Raw genomic sequence first — 23920 nt, forward strand, 5'->3', positions numbered from 1 at the left:
CATAGATCTACTTCCCATCAAAACTTTTTTTCTGAGATCCCTATTCCAGGGTTAGCTGGCAGATGGACACAGGCACATGGAACCAGCCAGTTCAGCTATAAAATAACCCCCTAAATCTTCTACCCTGCCCAGTCTGGTGAATTTGCTCAAATAAGCTACAAAACACTGTCAGGGCTGTTCCTTTCTGTAAGGATGGAGGTAACTACTGTGTGCTGGTGTGTGGAAGCAAAAAACCAGGGTTCCTGCCCTGCCCATGAGGGTTCAGACTCACATACCCCCATCTCCCAGGTAGGTGCCATCCTGATTTGTCACACTCACCTTCACACACTGGTGCTTAGGTCCTCAGCTCCTCCCTGCCCATAGGAGCAGGGTGGCCAGAGAGGGAGGAGAGCATATACTCTCACCCAGAGCCCTGCAGTCAGATGGCTGTGATATCCCCTCAGAGAGGTGGGATCTGCTGAAGTGGCCAAGGGGGGAGCTGAGCTGGGGGCAGAGGTCTTACGTTAGCACTGAAACAGCAAAGCAGGCACCAGCACGAGCATGGGAGCACATCCCACTATCCTGGATGCTGGGTCTTCCTCCTGTGGGTTGGGACCAGCCAAGCAGAGGGGAATGGTGCCCTGGGCAGGAGCGCAAACCTCAGGCTCCTGTGCACAGGCATGACAACTCCTCTTCAGGCTCCCGCAGGGCTCTGGCCCTCCATCCTCACTGAATCCCACCCCAGCATCTCTGCCAACGCTATCCACCAACACGCTGTGCTAAAGCTTGGGATCAGAGCCCCACTCCAAAACTAGAGCAGCTGCCTTCCCTCTCTGCTAAATACTCAGCTCCTCCACCTGGCCTGTGATCTTTTCCAGCTGCTGTGGTCAAATTTGCCAAAGCCAGCAGTCCCTCCCTTAACCCCTTCAGCCCACTGCCTTATGCTCTTCAGGTTCCCGTGGCAAACATCACCGGCTCTGCAGGGGGTTTCAGCTTCCTTATACTTGAGAAACTAAGCTGGTCCTTCCCCCAGGAGTTTTATGCTGCTTTAACAAGCATCTTTGGCTGCTCTGTTTCTGTCAAGGCTGTAGGCCTCCATGCTCAGGATGCAACCACTCTCACTAAGCCTAGCAGCCTTTCTGCCTGGGTGCTTGTGGAAGCTGAGAGCACTTTCCAGAGTTCCCCAAGGGGAGCAGTCAGATCTTTCAGAAAATTAATTGAGCTGCTCTTACTAGATCACCTGCTTCACCTCCCTGGCTGCTGGTTCCCATGTTCAGGTTTTCCAGAGCCCAGGCAGGGCTGCTGCCAGGTCCCTGACACAGGGAAGAAATCCAAGGCTCATCTCCAATGAAAGCTTCTCACCTGTCATATTTGCTTCCCTGGGGGTAAGAAGCTACACATTGATAAGCCCCACAGGGCACAGAGACTTGGTAACCAGACATCTACCATAAATTTTGACTCGATAACTTGGAAACACAGATTATAAATGTGCTGCAGTGATGAGCCAGAAAGAGCTTAAAACTCCCAGCCAAAAAGGAGTATGAAATAGTTCAGAGGTGCTGGCACTTGAAATTATTTTTTTCATTAAAAAAAAAATGTGGAAAAGATGAGCATTACACACATGCCCAGGTCCCTAGCATGCCACAGGCCACCCATGGGTGTCACACCAAGGCATGCAACATCCCATGGCATGTGCTTAGGAGGGAAGTGGGGGCCGTGCCTAGTTCAGATTTTCATCTTCAGCAACATGGCAGATCTCATGTAAAAGGTGCGTGAATCAAAACAGAAGTGCCTACAGGCTGCTGGGAAGTGACACCACCGTGACTCATATCATCCTGTTTAAAACAATCCTCCCCCTCACCTTCTGCCCTCCATAGAGATGCACCTTGGACAGTTCCAGCACAGAGCCCACTGTTACTTACCCCCCTCTTCAACCTCCTTAACACCATTTTTGGGCCATGGTGTTTTTCTCAGGTGACCTCTCCCATCACCAAGCTCTGCTGGAGCACTTTTGCAGCTCACCCCAAGTACAACAAACAACTTTCTTTTCCTGACTTTTCCTTTATTATTTTGTACACGCCATAAAAACCATTGCAGGTTTTCTTTCACATTCACGAGATCTCCTGGAAATTATTGCCATTTCCCATACATATTAAAAAAAAAAATAAAAAGGTCAACAGACAAAGAGACCTGCTCATTCTGAGCTCCCTGCAGACACAGAAGCCCATAAGAGCGAGAGAGAAACCAGTTTTCACAGACAAAGGCTGGCTAGGTGACCACACATGCTAAGCAAGCCACGTAACACTGAACAAGACCACTTGACCACACACGATACACATTGGGAACACTTGGGAAGGGGTAGTGGAAGAGTTGCCTTGGAGCTGAGCTTGTCAGGGTTGGTTTTTTTTTTTGGTGTAAAATCCAGCAGTTACAGTGTTATCTGATGGGAAGTAATTCTGATGAGGGTTGTGGACACATTCAAGTATTCTAGGGCTGTTCTTCTCTAACAGATGGGAGGATAATAGCTCAGCAGGGTAGCCTGATGGCTTCCGCTAAGTCCCCTGCTTTAGCTAAAAGCACATCCAGTACAAAGGCAAATGCAGAAGCACAGGAAATGCCACACCTGAATGGATCCATGGTCTGGTTTGGTATCCAGTTACACTGTGGTCAACTCCTGACACTTGGGAGACTGGAGGAGAGGGGATTTTCACCTGGTTGTGCAACAGTGTCCTGGGAAAGGATCTCCCTCCCTCACCCCAGCCCTTTGCTCCCTGAAACATGACACAGGAGAGGAAAGGAGAAAAGCCAGAGAGAAAGCAGAACAGATACTCACTCCCACCACCTCTGCAGTTGCAAAGGTCGTGCTTTTTGTTTTGCTTTCTTCCCTGCTGCTGCTGTTTATTGCTTGAAACTTTAAATAAGGGTCTTTTCAAAAATAAAAAGGGAAGGATATGGGAACTGAGAACATACTAAATGGATTTCTCATTGCTCCCCAGGGATCTGAAAATACAGTAGTGGGTGCACACTCTGTGGATAAAAACCTAAAAAAGCACTTTTTTTAAAAAAGGACAATAAAAGTTCAAAAAACCTGCCACATTTAGAGCACTTGTGTCTTACAGTCACAGCATATGGGATGTATGACCCATGACAACCATTCCATCCCAGACTAAGTCGAGGTTTCTCTATTGCACGTTCATGAAATGTTCTTCTTGGGGTCACAGTTCAGATCAGAGGACCACACCAGCTCCAGTCTCCCAGGGTGTTCAGCAGGACGAAGATGCTGTCATTGGGTTGAGTTTCAGCTGGTGGACAGGAGAGTGGATGGGCACAGAACTCAGCACTGAGGTAGGAAAGGCAAAGCATGAGCCTTCAAAGTTTTTGCCCAACGTCAGTTCTTCCGCAAAGAAAGACGCAGCTTCTCGTTTGCACGAGGCGACGGCGGGGCTGGGAGTGGAAGACAAGATCTCAGACTCATATTGTAGCAACTGGCCCATGAAGCCAAAGTTTGGTGAGATCAGGCTCCGGCGCTGCTTGATGTAGTCAAAGGCTTCCTCCAGGCACAGCTTCTTTGTCTTCATGAGATATGCCATGCAGATGGTGGGAGAGCGTGAAATCCCTGCTTCACAGTGCACCAGGATCTTTCCCCCCGTTCGTCTGACATAATCTAGGGGAAAAAAAGTCATTGTAGACATCAGTTGTCATTGGGGATGGAGAGCACACTGCAACATGCACCCAGCACTGGAGGTGGAGCGTGGCACACAGCCAGTCCACCAGCAAGGAGAGGTTTGCTCTTCTGTTGGCTACTAAGGGTAACAGATTAAAAAAGAAGGGGGACAAAACCCAGCCTGAGATGGAGCAGAGCTGCAGATGACAAGAGGTTTCAGAATCTGTGGATCCCAATTTGGTTCTTTCTGTATTTTTCAGGAAAGTCCTTCCCTGTCTCATTCCCATGTGTGTATTTCTCTTTGGAACAGCTGATTTTGCAGGGCATTGTGAGACAGATCAGGTATCTGGGCAATGCTTGTGTTTGCTGTACCTGCATTTCTCTGTCTGTGGCTCAAAGTTCTGACCCAAGCCTAGCCTGGCTAACCCTCCCAACGTCAGGTCTTTCAAAAGCTACAGACTGCTTTCTCATCAGCTTTGCTAGGAAAACCAGAACTTTTCTTTTCTATAAAGTCCCGACCTAACTCCCTGCTTGGCCAGTAAGCAGCAACTGGCAGCAGTACCAGGAGTTGAGCCCTTGGTGGGTACCCTTGGGTGGAGAGGCTGAGCTCACTCCCTGGGGCCTCACCACAAAGCACACAAGAACTGGTAGGCAGTTGCTAATTACAGCCTGGTCAAAGGATGCTTGGACTTAAGTCAGGATATAAAAGGCTTATGCAAAGCACCCATTTTACACAACAGGAGCCACTGTGGTTACTCACACAACACAATGATTGTTATTAGATTAAAGAGAATGTGCTTAAAATAAGTCCTTTCCACACAAAAATACAGTTCAAAAATAGATGTTCTCTGCTTTATTGACTTGAGCAATATGTTCAAGCTCCAATTTATGGGTAACTGCGCTGAGTGTAGCGCTCAGTGAAACAACACAGAGCTGAGCAAGTTATCATTTGCCTGTCTTCAATTGTCTGCCGGGGGACTGGTGCCACCATGACCAGTTAAATATAACTACTGCACAAAATAAGACGTGGATTTGAGTCATCCCCAGCATTTACACCACACACCCAATTTAAAAGAAAGTGAAAACTAAAGTCATCCTCAAAATCTGGGAAATTGTCAAATGACTCAACTACTATCTGAAGGGGTTGGGGATAGGACAGAAGAGTGCTGTGAACTACCATTTTCCCCAAAAGCTGTAAGAAGCCTCTTATGGGGTAGGGTTCAGAGAGCACCCTCAGGTGAAGTGTTTGTAATTTTGCCTGCACTGTTGAAGGACTCAAACTCAGCTGAGCAATGTCAGCTGGTCTGTAACTGGAGTTACGTTTTGTTTCTCTCACAAATGTTCCTGGAGAGTAACAGCACTGATTTCAACACCATCTCCACCCAGGCTCAAGCTATTCCACCCCACTAACCCACCCTGTGCCTCTCAGGCAGGAGCCTCTCCCTTGCGCTGCCTGGCCCAGCTGGTGTGCTGCTCACCTACCCAAGAAGGTTTGGGAGGGGATGGCCTCCTCGTTTTTTATGTATTGGGGTATTTGATTCAAGGGTGAGATAGCCAGCATGATCAAAAGGAGTTATGGAAAGAGCTCTGTGATAAGGGGAGACACTGGATTTCTAAGACCCTGACTTCAGGATATTGCCTTGCTGTCCTGAGATAAGCTGACTCTGCTTCACCTGGCTTTTACAGGGTCTGCCATGCAAGTCCAAGGAACCAATGTTGTTTTTTCCTTTACAAGAATCAATAGACTTTGGTGTTATTCAATCACGCTTCTTCACTCCCTGTCATGCTGAAGTTACACCTATACTTGCTTTGAAGAGAAAATAAAGCTGACCAGCTCACTGCCCTGTCTGCCTGACAGCAGTCAAGAGGAGGATTTTCCTTCCCTAGCCTTCCAGCCTGGACAGAGGGACAGAGACCTTGCTCCTCCTACCTTCCTCACAGAAATCCCTCTGCCAGGAGAGATGCTGGGGAAGGAAGGGAGCTTAAACTTTTGCTGTGACATCTAGGAACATAAAATAATGTGTCCTTCCCACCAACATGTATTTTAAAATAAATTAAAAGACATGAAGATTTGGATGTTTGTTAATTTGGACCTACCGATGAAGTCAATGGCTTCCTGGAAGTGTGAGCTGATGTCTGCCGTGTGACTGTCCTCCACTGGGATCCACTTGTAGCAATACTGGTCTTTGAAGGACTCAGAGCTTTTCCTGGAGACATTAAGCAGGGCTGTGATGTGCAGGTTGGCAAGAAACTCGCACTTGGAAGCGTGATAGGCACTGCCAAGGTAGAGAAAAGGCAGGATTTCAACTGGACCACCCTGGAAGAGAAGGAACAGAAACATGTAACTCCTTTTCAAGGGCATTTGAGTCCTGATACTTGAGAGAGGGGCAAGGGAGCCTGTGTGGACGCCCGCTCCCTCCATCCCTGGTGTTTTTGGACCCCATTGCTGCCAGTCAGTGAACCACTGCAATGGCAAAGCCCACACAGGAAAGGTTTTCATTTTCTTGTCCACATCTGTGAGGTACAAAGTCAGATTCAGCCCACTTGCATGCAGGATATCCCTGGCTTTCTTTAAAGCGCTGCCCCCTTGGGGTGCACCTGAAGTGTTTTCATATGTGAGGCCTGCCCCCTCTGAGGCTTTTCTGAAATATGGGTGAGGTGGCGAGCTGTAGCTGAGCAGGGAGGAAGAGGATGGAGGAAGAGGCTGCTCTAGCTTAGCCCAGGGCTCAGCCCCTACACTCACATCTCCAGAGGTGAAGCAAAGCAAAAAAATTGGAACAAGGCTCCCCATCTCCCCACACCTCCCTAGGGTGCAGCACCCTCTGCGTCATCTGCCCCAAAATGTCATCTCGGTTCCTCCTTCCTCAGCACAAACAAAGGCTGGGTGACAAGACCGCAAAAGAAAAAAAAAAGTCACCACCTGACACAAGGGTTTTGGAGACCGCAGGTAACTTTCCATGATGCGCAAGAGCTGCTACCAGCCCCCAGCTGTGAGCTGCATGCCCACGCACAGGGGACAGCCAGGACCGCCTGGCGTGGGAGGCGCTCCCAGGGGGGCAGAGGGGCATCGCTCGGGGGCTCCCCCAGCGCCAGGGAACGTGCATCCTGGCGGAAGCACCCGACCGCAGGTGACATCTCAGGGCACACGTGTTCCCTGGGCCAGGCAGGCACAAGATGACTTCCCCTGTGGAAACCCCGCTCCCCCTGCCCAAAGGTGGCTGTCGAGAGATGCCGCCTCTTCTCAAAGTGGCCCCACAGCCCCAGCCCCCTCCGCCAGTTTCCTTCCTCATGGTTCACACTGCCTGACTGTGTGATAAAGACGGGTCACAAGTACAGTTTTAGGGCCAGATAGGGTGGGTTTCCTTCTTCTGTTGCCTAATTTTGGAGCCAGGCAAGAGGTGATGCTGACCAGCAGCACACACAGGGCCCCTTGTTCGACACACAGGCTGCCAGCCAGGACTGCGACAGCTTATTGACGGTCTGTGCAGCATGAGGGCCACCAGCACCCTGCCAGCTTCTAACAAAGTCCAGTGGCAGGAGGGAGAAGACCCAAGGGGAAAGGTCACCCACCACAGCTGGGACACACACCTGGTCGTAAGCGGGTTTGTGGTTGGCACACTGCTTCTCACAGTGGCCGGCGAGGTTCCTCTCTGCCTCGGTCCTCTCTGGGGAAATGAGTTTTCCATCCACGCAGCACTCAGGATATTGCGAGTTAAAGGTTTCATATCCCCCTAGGGAAGGGCAAGAAAACAAAACAAAACACCTAACATTAGTATTTGCACTTCCAAAAACTGGTTTAATTAAATGTGGTAGAGAAATGAAGCTCCAGTGCTTGCAACACAGTGGGGTAGTGCTGGTGCTGCACAGCGATGGGCCCCAGGGGGGTTAGTGCATGATAGCGCTCGCCTGGGGAAATGGGTCTGTCTAAAAGGCTTTGGGCACCTGAAGAAAAACCTCTGATACCACTGACAATTATTAACTTGCCAAAAGCCAGTGGATCCAGATTAAAACTGCTAGCAAATGTAATTCTGTTGAGTCTGGCAACCATTAACCCCAGCCCAGTACAGCAGCAATTAAACTCCCTCCCCCAGGTTTTATGTAAGCACTATTTCCAGTGTTTGAGACTCAGATATCTGTACGCCAGAGTCATCTTCTCTAAATCTGTCATTACTATATAGGCTGTGACAACATAAGAAATATTTTATTTGCATTTTTGAATGGACAAACCAAGAGTGGGATGCTTGCAACTGTCATTAATCACCACAATGCACAAGACAGCGAGGTAACGAAGACAACCCCACTGAAACCATTCTATTAAATAACAGCTATAAAACTTAATGAAATCCTGTGACAGCATTTGACAACTGAATAGCCCCACATGAGCTATTCTGCATGGTTAAGTACTGCATTTGTTTCATTCAGTGCGCTGCTAATGAAAAGGAATTAATCCTATTATTACATTGTTACTCAAAGTTTGTCGTCAGCTAAATCGTTGCCTGTTTCCAGGCTGAGAATACACTGCAGAGGAGCACACAATCTCCAAAATGAACATGAATAAGTCAGGTAGCAGAAGCAGCCTGGAAATGTATGTGGTGTGCCACATGTCTGCCACCTGTGCTTTTTCAGAACAGAAAGGCACCGTGAAAGCTCTTGAACAGCTAGATTCAATAATCCTGAGCACCGCCTTCAAGTAAACAAGGCTCAGAAAGCAAACGCTCCAATGCGATTCATTCACCTGCAACTGTTTCGCCCTGATAAGCGGTGTTGGTGTGGGTGCCCTGGTGCAAGGGTTTCGAAACAAAGGAAGCGCCGAAGATCTGAGCGGCCACAGGGCCCCCGCCACCCTCGCTGCCAGGGCTGCCTGGTACAGCTACCACTGACATTTCAGCCCTGTAATGCCGGTGTCGCATTTGTTTGTGGTGTTTGAGCAGATGTATGCTCAAATTCATGACGTGCTACTGTCACCCACTCAGTCCTACCGTGGGGTCCTCATGTTGCAAGTGGCTGGCACAATCCAAAGCTCACTGAACATGATGAAAGTCTGTTTTCCATGACGGAGGGCAGGAGGGTGACTTTGCAGTCAACTGGCACAGGGTACCTGCACCTTTCCTCCTACTCCCCAGCCACATTCAGCCAGCTCACCCCAGAGCTCGCAGCACGAGGCAGTGGGATAAGCAGCCAAGTGACCATGGAGACCATAAGGGGGATTAATAAAACGGATATCCCCAACAACTGGGTTGATAAATTGATATCCCCAACAACTTGCAGTCTGAAAAGCCAACACACACAAGCAACTCTCCAGACTCCTCTGCTCTCCTCATCTCCAACTGCCCTTTGTGGTGTGGGCTTCTAAATCCTCATTTTGCGTAGCTGACTTTAGCTCCCCTTTGCCCCCCAACCACTGCCATCACATAGGAAAAAGATGTCCAGTTTATATAAATAGCCACTATCCCCATTTACGTCCTGTGTTGGTTTTACTCTTGAATGAACGCAGAAATCCACAGGAGCCAAATCAGCATGTGTGTTCAGACAGACATGCATGTCTCATGTCTCTGGGGCAGCTAACACATGCAGCTGCTGAATGGTTAATTACAAGCCTTAGGGATCAGGATATTTGCAGACCATTCTTAAAGTGAGTCACCTCCTCATCCCATCCTCCAGCAATCTCCTCTCTTCCCCCTCCCCACTCAACCTAGCTTCCCTGAGGTCATTTCTGCAAATACTGGATTGCTCATCACAGAGAGCTGTGCTGCGCTTCGGTTTCAATCAATAAATAATAGAATCCTTGTCAGCACCCAGGGAGGATTATTTTATATTTCTGCAAGCTCTCCCCCCACCACACAAGCACTCTCTCCATGCTGGGGCTGAGCTCACCCAGAATGAAACTGCACCTACACAGATGAAAGATAAGACACACGAAACCCTTGGAAGCCAGAAAACAAGGGAAGGAATGGGGCCTGGCATGCAACTTGGCTTGCGACGGCTCTGCACTAGCCACCCTACCTGGGGCCAGATCCCCAGGAGGCTTGGTGACCTGTTCATATCCTACCTCTGCAGCTTCTGAGGCGAGACCGACCACCTTAACCCTTAAGTAGCCAACACCTCCTCCCAGCTCCCCCACATCCAGGGAGAGCAGGAGTATAAGGGGGAACCTCAAGGAGCTTTTTTTCCTGGTGGTTTTACAGCCCATTATTTACAAAGTGGGTGCTACAGACCCCCAAAGAACCCTTTCTCCTGGCCAGTGCCCAGTGCTTCAGGGTGATTTATATCCCCAACGTGTCAGAGATCTTCCCCTAGACTGCAACAGCTTCCTGGGGGTCCATGGCCCCAGTGAATCAGCAGTGCTGCCCACTGAGTCACCAGCTCCTCTGGCCACACCAGATCTGAAACAGAGCTGCCGACTTCATGGGCCTGATCCTGCCACCCTGAGACCATCCAACAAAGGGGAACAGCAGCAGAAAACCGAGGAAGCTTTCCCATCCATTAAGGAGCTATCTTTTTTTAAGCCTCAAATAGTCAGGCTTTTAAGATAAGACACTTTGCAACACACAAAAGGTACAAAGCAAAGCCTACCTCAGCCCCCCACCCCAGATAAACTGCCCACAGCCACAGTCACCACTTCAAAGCTTGGGGCTGCTACATAGAGGAGGGAAGGACGATCTTGTGGCTGAACGAGCGGGCTGAGAGTCAGCAGAGCTTAATTCAGCCCCTGGTTGGCCACAGACTTCCCAGCGTGCCCTTGCAGATGTTTCTTCAACTCTGCTTTAATGAGGACCCCAAAGATTTGGTTGGCCCCCCACAATGCAGGTATCCCTGCCTCGCAGCAGCGCTAGCGCCGCTTTTGGGGCGCCTGCCCGACTCCCAGGCAGGCTGGGGGTGCCCGCACAGAGCCAGGCTGGGGGCAAACCGCCCTGGGGGTCCCCCCTCGGCACCGGGCGGTACCCGGGCGGGAGGTGCCTCTGCCCCGGCGAGGATGCCCTGCGGGCACTGCTCGTTAGCAGGCAGAAACTGGGCACATCAGGACAAAACTAGCGTGATGGAAGGCTTAATAAAAGTGAATTAACCCTGGCCGATGAGGGCACGGGGGCAGAGTTTATTCAAGAGACACCGCCTGGTTTTCTCCTGCATTTATAGCCTGAGGCTATGGCGAGGGAGGGTGTGCAGAGACCCCTACTGCGGCGTGGCCCCGGCAGCCGGGTGTGCGGGGTTGGGGAGGGAGCCCCCGGGCCGGGCACTGCCCCCTCCGCGGGGGCGCACGATGGGGCTGAGAAAACAGGGAGGGCAAACGGACAAAGGCACTGCTAGGAGAAAGGAGGGGAGGACAGGGGAAGGGCGGGCTGCTCTTTTTTAAATCGTTTTATTATCCCCGGGTTACACGGAAGGAAAACAAAGAACCGTAATTAAACGGCTGTATAAAATACTCGTCCCGCGACAAGCCCCGGAGTTTCGGCTGCGGGTTTCCCCTACCGGTCCCGGTATGCCCGGCGACGGGGGGAGCCTCTCCGCCCCGGGAGGAGCGGCGGGTACCCAGCCCCGGGGTCAGGGCCGCCCCGTGTCACCACCGGGCGGAGAGCAAGAAACGGTGGCCTCGGCTCTCTCTCATCTGTCAGGCCCATTTCGTTTTCCACGCAGCCCCGGTCTCTCTGCCCCCCCTCTCCCTTTGACTATCTGCAACTTCTGCTCTTCTTCCCTAATATTCTTTGCGTTCCATCAGCCTCTTAAACGCGCGGCGGGGGTGAGCGGAAAGGCATTTCGGCTCAGCCCGCAGAGTCTATCCGGGATTTATTTCCAGTGGGTGGAAAAGAAACGAAATCCCGGCGTTACCTCCCTGTCCTCCACCAATAATCAGGTTAACTGAGGGACGCTGGTGGCGGACGGGAGCGCCGCCGGCCGCCGCCACCGGGAGGCTTTGAGGGTCGATCCGCGCCGCTTCCCCCAACCCCGGCCCCCCTTGCCCGCCGCCCCTCTCACCTTTCAGGAAGCAGACCCTGGCCCCGGCCTCCGGCAGGCTGGAGAGCAGGGCGTTGAGGACGATCTGGGCCGTGCTGTCCTTCTTCAGCTTCTGCCAGTGCCCCGTGCCCTGGTCCAGCACCACCACGGCCGCCAGCCGGGCGGCCCCCGCCGCCCCCTCGCCGCCCAGCAGCAGCCGGGCGCGGGCTGCCGCATCGGGTACCACGAAGTGGAGCGGCACGGCCCCGCCACGGGCCCGCCGCATCACCACCGAGTTGAGGTTGACGTTGAGCGAGCCGCGGAGGCAAGAGGCCGAGTAGGACAGGTAGGGCCGGCAGTCCAGCACCAGGCAGCGGGAGGGCTCCTTCCGCAGGAGCTTCCTCAGCTGGCGGCAGTCGAGGGACGTGACTTTCATGCCGGCCGTGGGTCACGCCCAGCCGCAGCCGGGGCAGGAGCGGGAAGAGCGGCAGGAAGGCGCCCGCCGGGGATGCCGGGGGTAGCGCGGAGCCGCGGGGGCTCGGCCGGCGGCGGCGCGAGAGGGACGGAGGCACCGCGGCGAGCCCGGGCAGGGAATCCCGGCCGCCGCCACCGGGCATTTATATGAATGGGAGGCCGGGCCCTGACGACACTGCCCATATAAGGGGAGTGACGCGCCCGCCTTCCAAACATGGGCATTCCCCGCCCCGCGCCGGCCGGCGCCCCGCCCCCTGGCGGGGATCCCCTCCCTCCCCGGCAGCGGGCGGGGGCCGCGGCCGCGCAGGCAGCGTTAGTCAGGCTCGGAGGCAGAGGAAGCTGAAAAACGCCGCAAAAATTCTCCAGTCATCGGCCTGAGGCTCATCCCAGCATCACCGCGCCCCCCCCAGCCAGCGAGGAGAGCCGGGAAGCGCGCCGGGGGCGGGGGTGCAGCGCTGGGGCAGGTTTCACACGCCAGGTTGCAAAGGGGGTTTCAGTTCCCACTAATCTCCCCCTCGCTGTGTACGCCCTCACCCCCGGCAAAGCCTGAGCGCGGGCAGGGCTGCCTGCCAGGGCACTGCCACCCAGGGGACGGGGGCTGCCTGCTTCTAGATCCCCTCGGCAGGAGCCGGGTCACCTCCCCGGGCCGCAGTTTGCATCGGCCGAGTGACAGGCGTGGACTGCCTGGGGAACATCCCCGAGGATGTGGGTACCTGGCCCCCAGCCTCGCAGCAAAGGAGCAAACGATCAGTAACTTGGGACAAAACAAGAGGTGCTATTTCTGCAGAACTAATGAATGCTCTGGAGAGGAGGGTGTCAGGGATGGGAGCATCCCTGCAACAGAAAAATTGCTGCCATGGCTCTTTTGGGGGGTCGTCTTGTGTCCCTTTCCTTGCAGAAGACTTCTAAGCTGTAAGACTGTGCCTCAAGGTCCTGCGAGAGTTACACTACAAAGCTCAGTCTGTGCCAGTGTCCAGAACTCACGACGACAACAAGACGCACAGGAATTAGGAAATTTGGCACTTGCCCTTTCCTTGTAGATAAGTTTTGCAAAGTGACCAAAATGAGAACTGGAAATTCCTGGAAGAAGTTAGGCAAAAGGATGAGCTTCAGCCAAGCTCATTACAGTTCGGACAGATTACAGTGGAGCTGTCTAAGAGTAGGGTGTCATTTATTCTGATGGTGCCCTGAAAGTATGTTCACCTCAATAGCAGGCAGGAAGTGCCATCCCTGCCACGGATTGCCTGCAGCTGAAACAGAAGCATGAACGAGACACTGCGAAGAAAATGTTCAAGCTGATTGAAAGAATGGCAGCTACTGGTTTTGAAGCACCTCTTCCTCCTCTTCCTCTTTGAACCCCTCTGCAGCCCCTGGCTGGCTCCTTCCAACCTGGCTCCCCTCCTCTGAGTCAGTCAGGGTACGAGACGGAACAAAAATAGGAGTAGCTTGTGGGTAGGGGCAGATGTTCGCTGAGTGTCTTAGCGTGGGTGTTTGTCTTCAGCTGGCCACCGCCGTCATGGCAGCCCAGCTCCTTCCCTGCTTCTGCACCGCCCTGGGAGGCAGCTGGGCATTGCCAGAGCTGCATGGCTGGGTTAGACGTCCCCATGTGCCAGCACAGTCCCTGCCAGAACTGGATCTCCACCACGAGCATTGCCACAGCTGTACCGAAAACCTTCACATCATCCCATGTGCGGGCCAAGTCTTCCCCTTTATTTTTCACTAGGTGGGGAATCTAGCACAGGCAGGGGCACAGTGACTTGTTCCCGCTCACACAGGAAACCTCCGCACCGCCTGGACACAACCTGCCTTTCCTGCCTCCCAGCCCCCAGCTTCAGGAGCCGCTTCTTCCTCCCTGAGAAGTAGCCTGGCTCCCTCGGGGCTTGGCCCCCAGTAACAGCCCAGCTGGAGAACTGGTCCCAGTGCGGCACAGAGAGGGGAAGAGGGACTGTAGGCAGATGCTAGCATGCTCCCCTCCTGGGAGGAAGGAGGGGGCCAGTGCAGCCGCAGGAGAGCATCATTTCCTCTCAGGAAACCCAAGTGAAATGTGAAGGGGTGGGAAAGAGCTTTTTGTCCCCCCAACTCCTGGCTGAAGTGCTAGGCTGGAGGAGAGGGCAAATCATACCAGCCCAGAAAATAAACTCTCAGGGGAATACCTGCAGTTTGGCCTGTACTGGCAGTGGGGTGTATATATCACTGACCTGACCGGCAGCTGACCTTCCTTCTTTTACACACCTAATGCTGAGCATCCAAACAACTGCCTTTCAGTAGATTACAGCTCTGCTTTTGTTTCTTAATGGAGTGAGTCATGACCACCTTTTTATTAGAAGAAAATAACAAGGCTAACAGCAGCTGTACTAATGCTTCCTCTGCTGCAGGGTGCTGGATGCAGAGTGTCCCTGACTTCTCTGCCCACCAGCGAAATGACTTGGTTGTACTTTGAAACAGATGAGCAATCAGGGCTGATGCTGTCAGGGCTGTGGGATGGACACGGATGCTTTTCCTTGCTGGAGCAGCTCCTTCGTTTGTCAGGTGCTCCCAGCCAGAAGGGAGAAAGGGGCTCGATTCCTGTAAGTGGAGGTGGTTGAGCAACTTAAACCTTCTGCTTTAGGTAGGAAACTCCCCTCCTCCCTGCAGCACTTTACATCATTCCCTCTTAGGTTCTGCTGCATCTTTCTGCTCCTCCTCCCGCTTCCCCTTGATAATCTCCCAGGCTTGTTTGTCCTTTGTCTCAGGCTTTTATCAGGGCTTTCAGATCAGCTGTTCCTTTCCTTTTCTTCCAGGCTGTATTTCCCCTAACCTAACTCATTCTTCCCTTCTCCCCTCCCCACCTCCTCCGGGCGCTTTGTTTCTGCCTGTTCTTGGTGCTGTAAAGGGAAACTTTCTCGCTGCAGCTGGGGACACTGATGTACACCCCCTCACCCCCATGTAAAAGCTCCCAGGGTACAGCATCCATGGGACAGTATCCAGCAGGCATTGCTCAAGAGCAAAATGAATGGCATTTTTGTTAGGATTTACTTCCACATTTACTTCAGCCTAAATATAGCTGTATTTTTCATGGGGTGAACGTATGCCTGTTGGAGACAATAAAACCCAAAAGAAGCTTTAACAAGGGGCTTGGGTGAATAAATGAATGTAATTTCTTGGGAGGCAAAAGCAACAAGATGAGCCAGGTTTGTAGGGCTCGAGTTGCCTGAGCTGAGATGAGGAATGCCCTGTGCTGGGTCCTACAAATGGGCTTGTCGCCCCGAAGAGTTAACCCCAAACCTCAGCTGGACAAAGGTAAGAGAAAACCAGCTCTCTCACTGCTTGAAAGGAGACTGAGGGGAAGGCAGATCAAGGGTCACTCAGGAGATATGTCAGGGAGATGGTACAGAGTAACCTAAATGCTGTAGAGTCCTAGGGCTGGGGCTTAGGCTGCATCATATCCCTGCCAGGGCACAGTCCTGAACCTACATCCTCTGGTTGGTTGTGAAACGCAAGAAATTCCTCAGACGAACAAAGCATAGCACAAGACAGCAGAGAAGATGGGTTGACATTTCTTTAATGTTATTAAGATTTCCATAACATCAGCTCCTAATTCTGGAGTGGCTGATGTCAAAACACTTACAGCACAAGCAGTGAGATAAGTTTGTGCTGGTAAATGGGGAGCTGGAAGACAGGTTAATTTATGCCCAGGGCTAAAGGGCAGCTGAGCAGTGGCAAAGGATATTGTCATGCTGAGACCCCATCGGTGTCATGACTTGGTCACTCTGGAGACAAAGTCTAACAAAACAGATTGGAACATTAGCCTTGTTGCAAATTTCTCTCTTTCATCAGAGCAACCCGTTGCTAAAAGCTGATTCTAGAGGGTGAAAAGCACTATCAGACAGATTCTGCAGCATGACCCCCCTTTCCCCTTGCAGCCCCATAGGTATGATCTGATGTTACGCTGGAATCTTTTTTTCTTCCCCCAGAAAGCTAAAAGAAAGGTAGTAACTGCTTGGGTATTTTGATTAAAGAAGAGTTCATACAGGTTTTGCTTTAAATCGATATTCAGTAACAAATCCATAATCATAAGTGACTATTCCCAAAGAATTAGAAAAAAATGCATGCCACAACCTATACAACTGGGAAGAACCAACTGAATTTTGGTTTATTGTGGCCCCAGTGTCTCTCAGACCTGGTTTATATTCCCAGGTCTGCTGTCGTAAAATAGATTTAAGCTAAACGGTGCGTTGGCTTGAATGGGAGTTGCCTGCGCTCAGCACTTCTGAAAATCAGGCTGAAAGGGAATCTCAGATTTACGTCTGATTTTTACCTGACTCATGCCTACGTGACTCCAGCAACTGCTGCAAGCTGCTGTCAGCTGCTGTCAGGAGCAAAAGAGGAATAAACCAAACCTCCTGTCTCCTTTTAGAAGTCACTGTTCTTTCTGTTCCATTAGCTGATGACTTACTCCTGTGTACAGATGGACAAGCAATTTTTAAAACAGGGATTCCAGCTATCTGCACAATCAAGTTTCAGTTTCTCTGCTTGTCTGACATGGCCCAGAGCATCATGAGCCATATTGACGGAGCACTTGCCAGACCCAGTTATGAATGTAAAGAACCCATGTTCCCATTTGCAGCCACATACTATCCCTGGGGTAGCTGCAGTAATTGCTTACATGGGAAAATGATTTGTGTAGTTAGCTGCCTTTAATGTGAGACAAAGCCCTTTTGTTCCTTTATCAACTTGCCAGTTCTCATTTGTTCTTTCCTCTTCCTGCTGCCATTTCCCCGCACGCATTTCTTGCCTTACTCATCCCATCTCTTCCCTTTTCCCGGATGTATTTCCCAGGAATCCGCTCCTATTCCGCACCAGTAGATCTGCCCTTGCTACAACAGCCATCGTCAGTCCGGCTCGGTTTTCACTCGCATCTCCCAGCTTATTCCTGCCCATCGGTACCCAGCCAGCCTCTCATGCTGCAAATCCTAGTCCTTGTGTGTGGTTACTGCTTCTTTAGACTGTGGGGAGCCATCAAATGACATAAAACATCCTTACATGTGCGTTTAATTGGCTATTAGGACAAGCGTATCTTGGAGAAACACTGGTTACTTTGGTCCAGATCTTCTGGAAGCTAAGTTTGATCATTGCTGCATCTGATTCCCTCTGCCTTGGTCTGTCTGACTGACTCATCTCTTTAAGCACCAGGTTGTTGCCTAGAGGGTATAGTCACATAAATATAATCCACTGCACAGTGCGTGTTACTATGCCCACTTCACAGAGAATGAGTACAGCTCCTGGGTACAGAAATGACTTTTTTAAGCTCAAAATGGAGCAGCTCATGCTTTTAGCTGAGAATGTTTTGGAACCATTTCAGTGGGCTACACAGATATAAGCAAACAAAAAATCAACACATTCAATAAAAAAACATTACACCTCTGTTTTCTACAGCATTGCCAGTAGCAAAAAAAAAAACCCTTCACCCCATAGCCCATGCTTGTTTTCAGGGGTCCCCAGGCATGGTACAGGCAGGGTGAGCAGTGGGTCACGATGCAGACTATGAACTCCCTCTCTTGGCATTGCACATCCCATGCCCAAAAAGCTCTTTATCCCATCTTTGCAAAGAACAGAAAAAGTAGATCTAGGCTTCAGTCTGCCCTCTGGATATCACCCTAAATGGTATTTCTGGATGGTGTTTGGGTCTGTCGCAGAGTATCTAGAAAGCAGCTGTGGGGAAAGGGGGAAGTGGCTGGGGTCGGTGGGCAGGGGGAGGCTGTGGTGACAGCAGATGTGCCACCCAGAGCTGTGGAGGGGAAGGAGATAAACCAGACCTCTTTCACCAGCTGTAACACGAGGGGTAATGGGCTTAAAGCAAAGGAAGGCACATCTGCTGTAGGTGGAGGGAAGCTTCTCAGCAGCAGAGCGTGGGTGCTGGGGTTGCTGGCCACAGCAGGCTGCGGTTCTCCACCGCTGAGGGCTCCAAGAACAGGCTGAACAAAAGCCTGTCTGGGAAGACAGAGTCAGTTCTGCCCTGGCACAGGGGTGGGCTGGATGACCTTTCAAGGGGTCTTCCTACAAATCCTTGTGTTACAGGCTTGTGGGGTCACGTTCAGACACACAAGTTGGTGACTTGGTAACTACCCTAAAATGTGTTAAATGACAATGTAACCTGAATTAATAACTTGATTAATTTCTTTATTTTTACCGAGTGTCCTTTCAGCTGAAGTTGCTCTATGGTTACTTCAAGTGTTGTCTTCCTCCCCTGACATCTGAATCATCCAGAGAAGAAAAAAATAATTTGAATTAAATATTTTTTCCCAAAACAAACCTAGCAAAATAAACTTGTAAAAAGGAAATACTTTACATCTTTTATGTTTCTTTCTCCTAGGCTCCTACTTACTTAACCCCATTTAAACTTTGTATCAGCTTATGACATCCGGTGAAAGTACACTACAGCTTATTAAAATTTAAAGCTGTTACTACAAGGGAAAACACTGAAAGCTCTTTTATGGATTAGCCATGTCGGCAGGATGTGGCTTCGACATTGTGTCCTTTTGACAGCATAGCCCACTTGAGCATCTTTGTAAAATAAAACTTCCCCATCACTTTCAGCCCATTATAGTTTTCATTCTGTGCACCAAACCCTTCCATACCAGTAGGACTACATTCCTCCCCTGTATTTCACAGGCAAAGTAAGAGGGTATCATATGTTAATCCCAAAAAACACATAGCTATATTTAAACTGAAGTAAATGTGGAAGTAGATGCTAACAAAAATGCTGTTAATTTAAAAATAGGAGAGTTAAAAAAATTGGATGATACCTGCCATGTGTTTGCTCACCTTTGTCCTCTAGGAAGGGCATGATCTGAGACCAGCAGGGCCTGAATGATGATTTGTATGGATATTATCAAACACAAAGGCTTCTTTTGAGTCAATGCTGTATTGGAAACTCTTCCCAATACAATGCTGCTGCTTATAGTACAAGTCTTCACCAGGGTTTCCTACTGGCAGAAAAGAGCCCGTGGGGTGACATAGCTGATTTCCTCTGAGATATGGCAAACGGTCTGTTGTACAGGAACTCTTGCAACAGAAATTGCCTTGCTGCTTGGTTTGCAGGCTGCACCCCCAGCAAGCCCTCATAGGTACAGACAAGGTTGTCTTTTATTTAGCTGGTGTTCCTGGGAAAGGGTGGTCTCCTCTGAGAAAGAGGCCATTCCTATCTGGGCTTACTTTCAAAGGAGCTCCTTCAGCTGATGCTTTGGCTTACAGAGGCGCATGCAGGCCTTGGGTCCCCATCTGCTCCCTCAGCTGCAGGTGCCTTTAATTTCACTTCCTATGACTTCCTCCCTGAGGGCGTGGGGGCCTGGAGGGGGCTGGTGCATCAAATTTAAAAGGGGGATTTCCAGGTTTATTAAGACTCTTGTTTAATTAAAAAGAAAAAAATTACAAGCCAGGCCCTTTCCCTAGTCCTTCCCAAGTTAAGCCTGGGAAATGCCCCTTCTGACAGGGACTGCTCATGGTGGAGGACCTCTAGGGCTACCTTATTATAGCCTGTGGCTACCAGATGGTCCCATTCTACAGTCCTGATACAGTGAGTGACAGACAGTCCTCCAGAGCAGGAGGACAATGCTAACTCTATAAACTGCTGCTCACTCCATCCCTCCCACACTTAGTGGGTTCTGCTTCACTTTCCTTTGCTAAGATATTCATAGAAAGGTCCCAGCTGAGCCAGAGGTTGTCTAGCGGGAGGGGCTGGACCATCCTGCACCATTCCTTCCTCCAGCTCCGAGGTGTGGAGTGTAACCTCTGGCTGAAGATCAGCACGAGGCCATCACATTTCACGCTACTGCAGATGTTTGCTGCGTAAATGTGTGCTCAGGGTCTTACAAAACATGGCTTTTGGGCTATAAGCTTTGGCAGTCTATTATACATGAACTGTGAGCTGGGGCTTCAGTCATACAGCATCACGCTGCTCTCTGCCTACATGCAGGAAAATCTAGAAATCCAGGGGAAGAAAGCATGCATCAGTATAACCTCACATCCCATCGGCGTGCAATGAAGAGGGCATTCAGGCTGGTCTGGAAGCATCTGTGTAGGCAGAAGTTGACTCATAGGGAAAAAGGGGTGGGAAGGAAGGGGGGCTGAGCTGGGAAACAATTTGTCACTTGCCAGAACATTTGTCCAACATCCCTTGTGGTGATACTGGAAGCCCAGTTTGGGAGGGGGTGGTGAAGTGACCCTCCATGACTGATGCTCGGCTCTCATTCCCACCACCCTCCTCCTCCAGAAGTGCAGTACAGACATGCGCGTGTCCTGCTCTGCACCCCTGGGATGTCTCAGGAGCCCCCTGAGAAGCAGCACTCTGGGAAGCTGTGCCCTAGCGGGAGTGTGGTTTGAGGGACAGCTTCCCAATCAGGAAGGCTGGTCGCTGGGACACGCCACCCCCCAGACCTTAGCGGTGCTACTTTGGGAATCGGGACGTCTGACACACACTCCACTGGCTGAATCATGGACAGCTTTTGGTTGTGTGCAGTATGTCTATTTATCTACCAGGAAGGGGGAAAATATTTATTTGGACTGATTTTGAAAAATCCTGGGCACCTGAACCCATAGGGCTTAGAGATCCACAAAACAGCTTTGCCTTTAGAAATTGTTCCACCAGGGGATGTCAGTCCTAGAGAAACTGATCCCTGTGCAGCCATGGTGTTCCTGTCGTACCACTTGAGCCTACAGACAACAAGCTGCTGAAGCTGCTGCTCCATTTTTATCCCAAGAACCCTAGGAACTGACAACCCATAAAGAACAACTAAAGCTTTTCCAGGAATAAAACACATTTGTGGTATTGCCTGCCTGCTTCTGGGGCTGTGCCTGGCACTGCAATGAGCTATGAATGCATGGAGAAAGGGGGTCTCTTTTCTGTACCTATATCACCAGGATGGCAGCAGCACTCCCTGTGCATCATGTGCTGCTAGCTATCCAGAAATACCATCAGACCATATAGGTGTCCCACCAAGAAGCACACACATGGTGTGATGCCTCTGAACACAAACCTCCAGAGGTAGGGAGGGAAGGCAGCCAGGGATGTGGAAAGGTCAGAGCTTCCCAGGGGTTCCCTCCATCCGCTCCCTTCTTGTGGTGGGATGGCAAAGGAACAGGAAAGTCATAGCCACGGAAGTACAGCAGCAGGATGAGACAGGCCTGGAGAGTCACAACTTGGCATGTATTTCCCATACGGTGGCACCATGTGGTGACTCTACCTTGCCACAAGGTTGGTGTGACAAGACTGCCTGTGCATTTTCTACTGATGTGTTTAAAGAGGGGAGAAACCAACCTGACTACAGCAGGGAGACCACTGGAGAGCTATTCGCGCATTTTGGCAATACCCCAACATCATTCCCAAAGGCAGGTTAAGTATCTGCTCCCCTTTCCCAAGGCCTGGCCAAGCCCTCTCCTGAAGGTGGCCTGGAGCCGCACAGAGCTCCTTGCAGGGGCCACGAGCAGAGGTGTGAGTCCTCCCTGCCTAGGGCAGACCTACAGTAAGTTTGGGACAAGGAAGATTTCCCTGTGGGATCGCACTCTGTTTGACACAGGTTAGACCATCGTTTCCAGAGGGCTGAGCTTGACCTCTTTGTCTCTTTGACTTTGGACCTTCTTTGCCCTTTCCATGCTGCAGCTTTAAGCCCAGAGAGATGTGACGGTGTGTCTGCTTCATGCTGGCCGTCCATCCTGGCGTGGCGTAGGCGGCTCTATTTTAAGATAATTCCCAGGTAAAAAAAAAACCAACATCCCAGGTGAGAGGTAGATGCATCTGCTTCTGCTGCTCTTGCTGCGGGGACAGAAACCTCAAAAGGGAGATGGCGTGGAGAGCAGGGGGCAATCCCTTCCCGCAATTAACACTCACCTTTCTACTATTTAGATAGGCCCCAGGGGCTGGGGCTGGAAGGTGTTGTGAGGCTCAGCCTCCTCCCTACAGGCTTACTCCTTAACAAGAGGGCATTGTCCGTGCCTGTGGGAAGCCTGGCCTCATGATGCTGAGCAGGACAAAGGCTTGATTTACCCGGTGAAAGAGCTGGAAACGGGAAGGGGCCGGAGGCAGCCAAAGCCCTGCTCTCCCTGTCTAAGAGACTTTGAATTTTGATGCCATAGGGTGACCAGCTGTGGGCACAAGTGACTGGGGCTCGAGGCTGCCTGCCTTCAGCAGGAAGCGCCCTGGGACAGTGTGGAAGTGGGAGGTGTTGGAGCCTCATTGCTCCCATCCTCTCCGTTTCCCATAGCATAAATAAACAAAAGAAGCATTCCAGATACTTCGCAGCCAGACACCAATAGTCATTTTGCATTTCACTTGACATTTCACTTAATGCCTCCTTCATTGCACATTCACCGTAGTGCACAAGAGTTAAAAATGGGGCCTGATGTTTGGAAAAGCCACCTGTGATGGTTTAGATTGGATATTAGGAAAAATTTCTTTACGGAAAGGGTGGTCAAGCATCGGAACAGGCCACCCAGGGAGGTGGTGGAATCACCATCCCTGGAAGTGTTCAGAAAATGTGTAGATGCTTAGGGACATGGCTTAGCGATGGGCTTGGCGGATCTTGGTCAATGATTGGACCTGATGATTTTAAAGGTCTTTTCCAACCTGAATGATTCTATGGTTCTGTGATAATGGTCTGCCTGTTTCAGAGGACAACACACAGTTTGTTACTCTTTCCAAATGGTTTCTGTACTCCAAAACCTCCTGCCTCCTGCCACGCAGTGAGATAACCAAGACAGGAATTACAGGGGACACTAAAACATCCCTCTGAATGCAGGTAAGGACCTGCAGCAAGAGAGGAGGGATCCCATGCCCAAAGCCATCAGATACCTGTGACCAAACACAGGACTGTCTCTTCCAGGACAAGCCATGCCAGTCAGTGACAGCAGCAAGACTCTTTGACTGCCCTCCTGGAGGACAGAAAGGACCCCTTGCTCCACCACCTTTGACTTAAAAGAGTCAAAAAGGATCCATATGAAGAAAATAAGGGGAAAATTGTGGCATTGTCTGAGGGAAGGTGGGAACAGATCACTTTGAACATCTTCAGAGAGGGCGTAGCTCAGGGCAGGCAGTGATGGGGACCATGCAGGCATCTCACCCGGAGCGAGTCTCAAAACTGTTGTGAGAAAAGCCTTCCTCCAGCTGTCAATGGGGCAGCTTTCTAGCTCTCCAGATGATGACTTGGGCAGGTTGATCCTGCCATCCTCCAGGCTGCTGTCTCTGGACACAGACACACAGACATGCAAAAAACGTCCCACAGCCAAAAGAAAAAAATCCCACCGCAAATCCAAATGCCAAAGCACTTAATTTGGGCCAGGTTTTAGCACCCACTGTTTTTCACAGCAGGTAATTTTATCCATTTATGCAGCTTCCATTTTTGCCTGCAAATTCAGGACTTGGGTAGAAAGCATTTCTCCAGTCTGGTCATGACTGGCAGGATCATTAGAATACATATTTATTGCTGTGTATTGTAGCTGTCAGCCTAAATCAGATCATTTTGGACACCCTGGGAGAAGCTGCAGTGAGTGTCTGTCACATTGGCTACCATGCAGACGTGGTGCAGGGAGGCAGGAGGTGATGTGACATGCTGAGCTCAGTGCAGAAGGAGGTGGCCGCACAGCCAGAAATAAACCCTGTCTTGTGGTGGACGCTCATTAAATACTTTGCTGCAAATGATTCCCTCCTCCCCTTCCAGGCAATTCAGGCACCCACGTCAGCTGGAAACTAGATGAATGATTGACATGAGTTTTGACCCTGAGATCTGGTATTGTGAGGCATTATGAGTGCATTGCTGTCACATCAAATACCATCCCATTAACTGTTCGGTAAGCACAGGTCAGTGGGAGACGAAGCCCATCAGCAAGCAGTGACAGTGTTGA

The 23920-nt window shown here is 50.8% G+C and overlaps 1 protein-coding gene across 1 annotated transcript; it reads right to left on the minus strand.

The window, feature by feature from the left end:
* Positions 1–2026: 2026 nt before the first annotated feature.
* DUSP5 (dual specificity phosphatase 5) lies at positions 2027–12196 on the minus strand. Its single transcript, XM_056352477.1, has 4 exons — positions 11615–12196; positions 7232–7374; positions 5741–5960; positions 2027–3643 (listed from the first exon to the last, which is right to left on the minus strand). Exons 1-4 carry the CDS (start codon positions 12006–12008, stop codon positions 3243–3245), a joined length of 1158 nt encoding a protein of 385 aa, XP_056208452.1. The 5' UTR covers positions 12009–12196; the 3' UTR covers positions 2027–3242.
* Between the last annotated feature and the right edge of the window lie 11724 nt (positions 12197–23920).

The sequence above is a fragment of the Falco biarmicus genome, chromosome 9, assembly GCF_023638135.1.
Source record: "Falco biarmicus isolate bFalBia1 chromosome 9, bFalBia1.pri, whole genome shotgun sequence".
Lineage (NCBI taxonomy): Eukaryota > Metazoa > Chordata > Aves > Falconiformes > Falconidae > Falco > Falco biarmicus.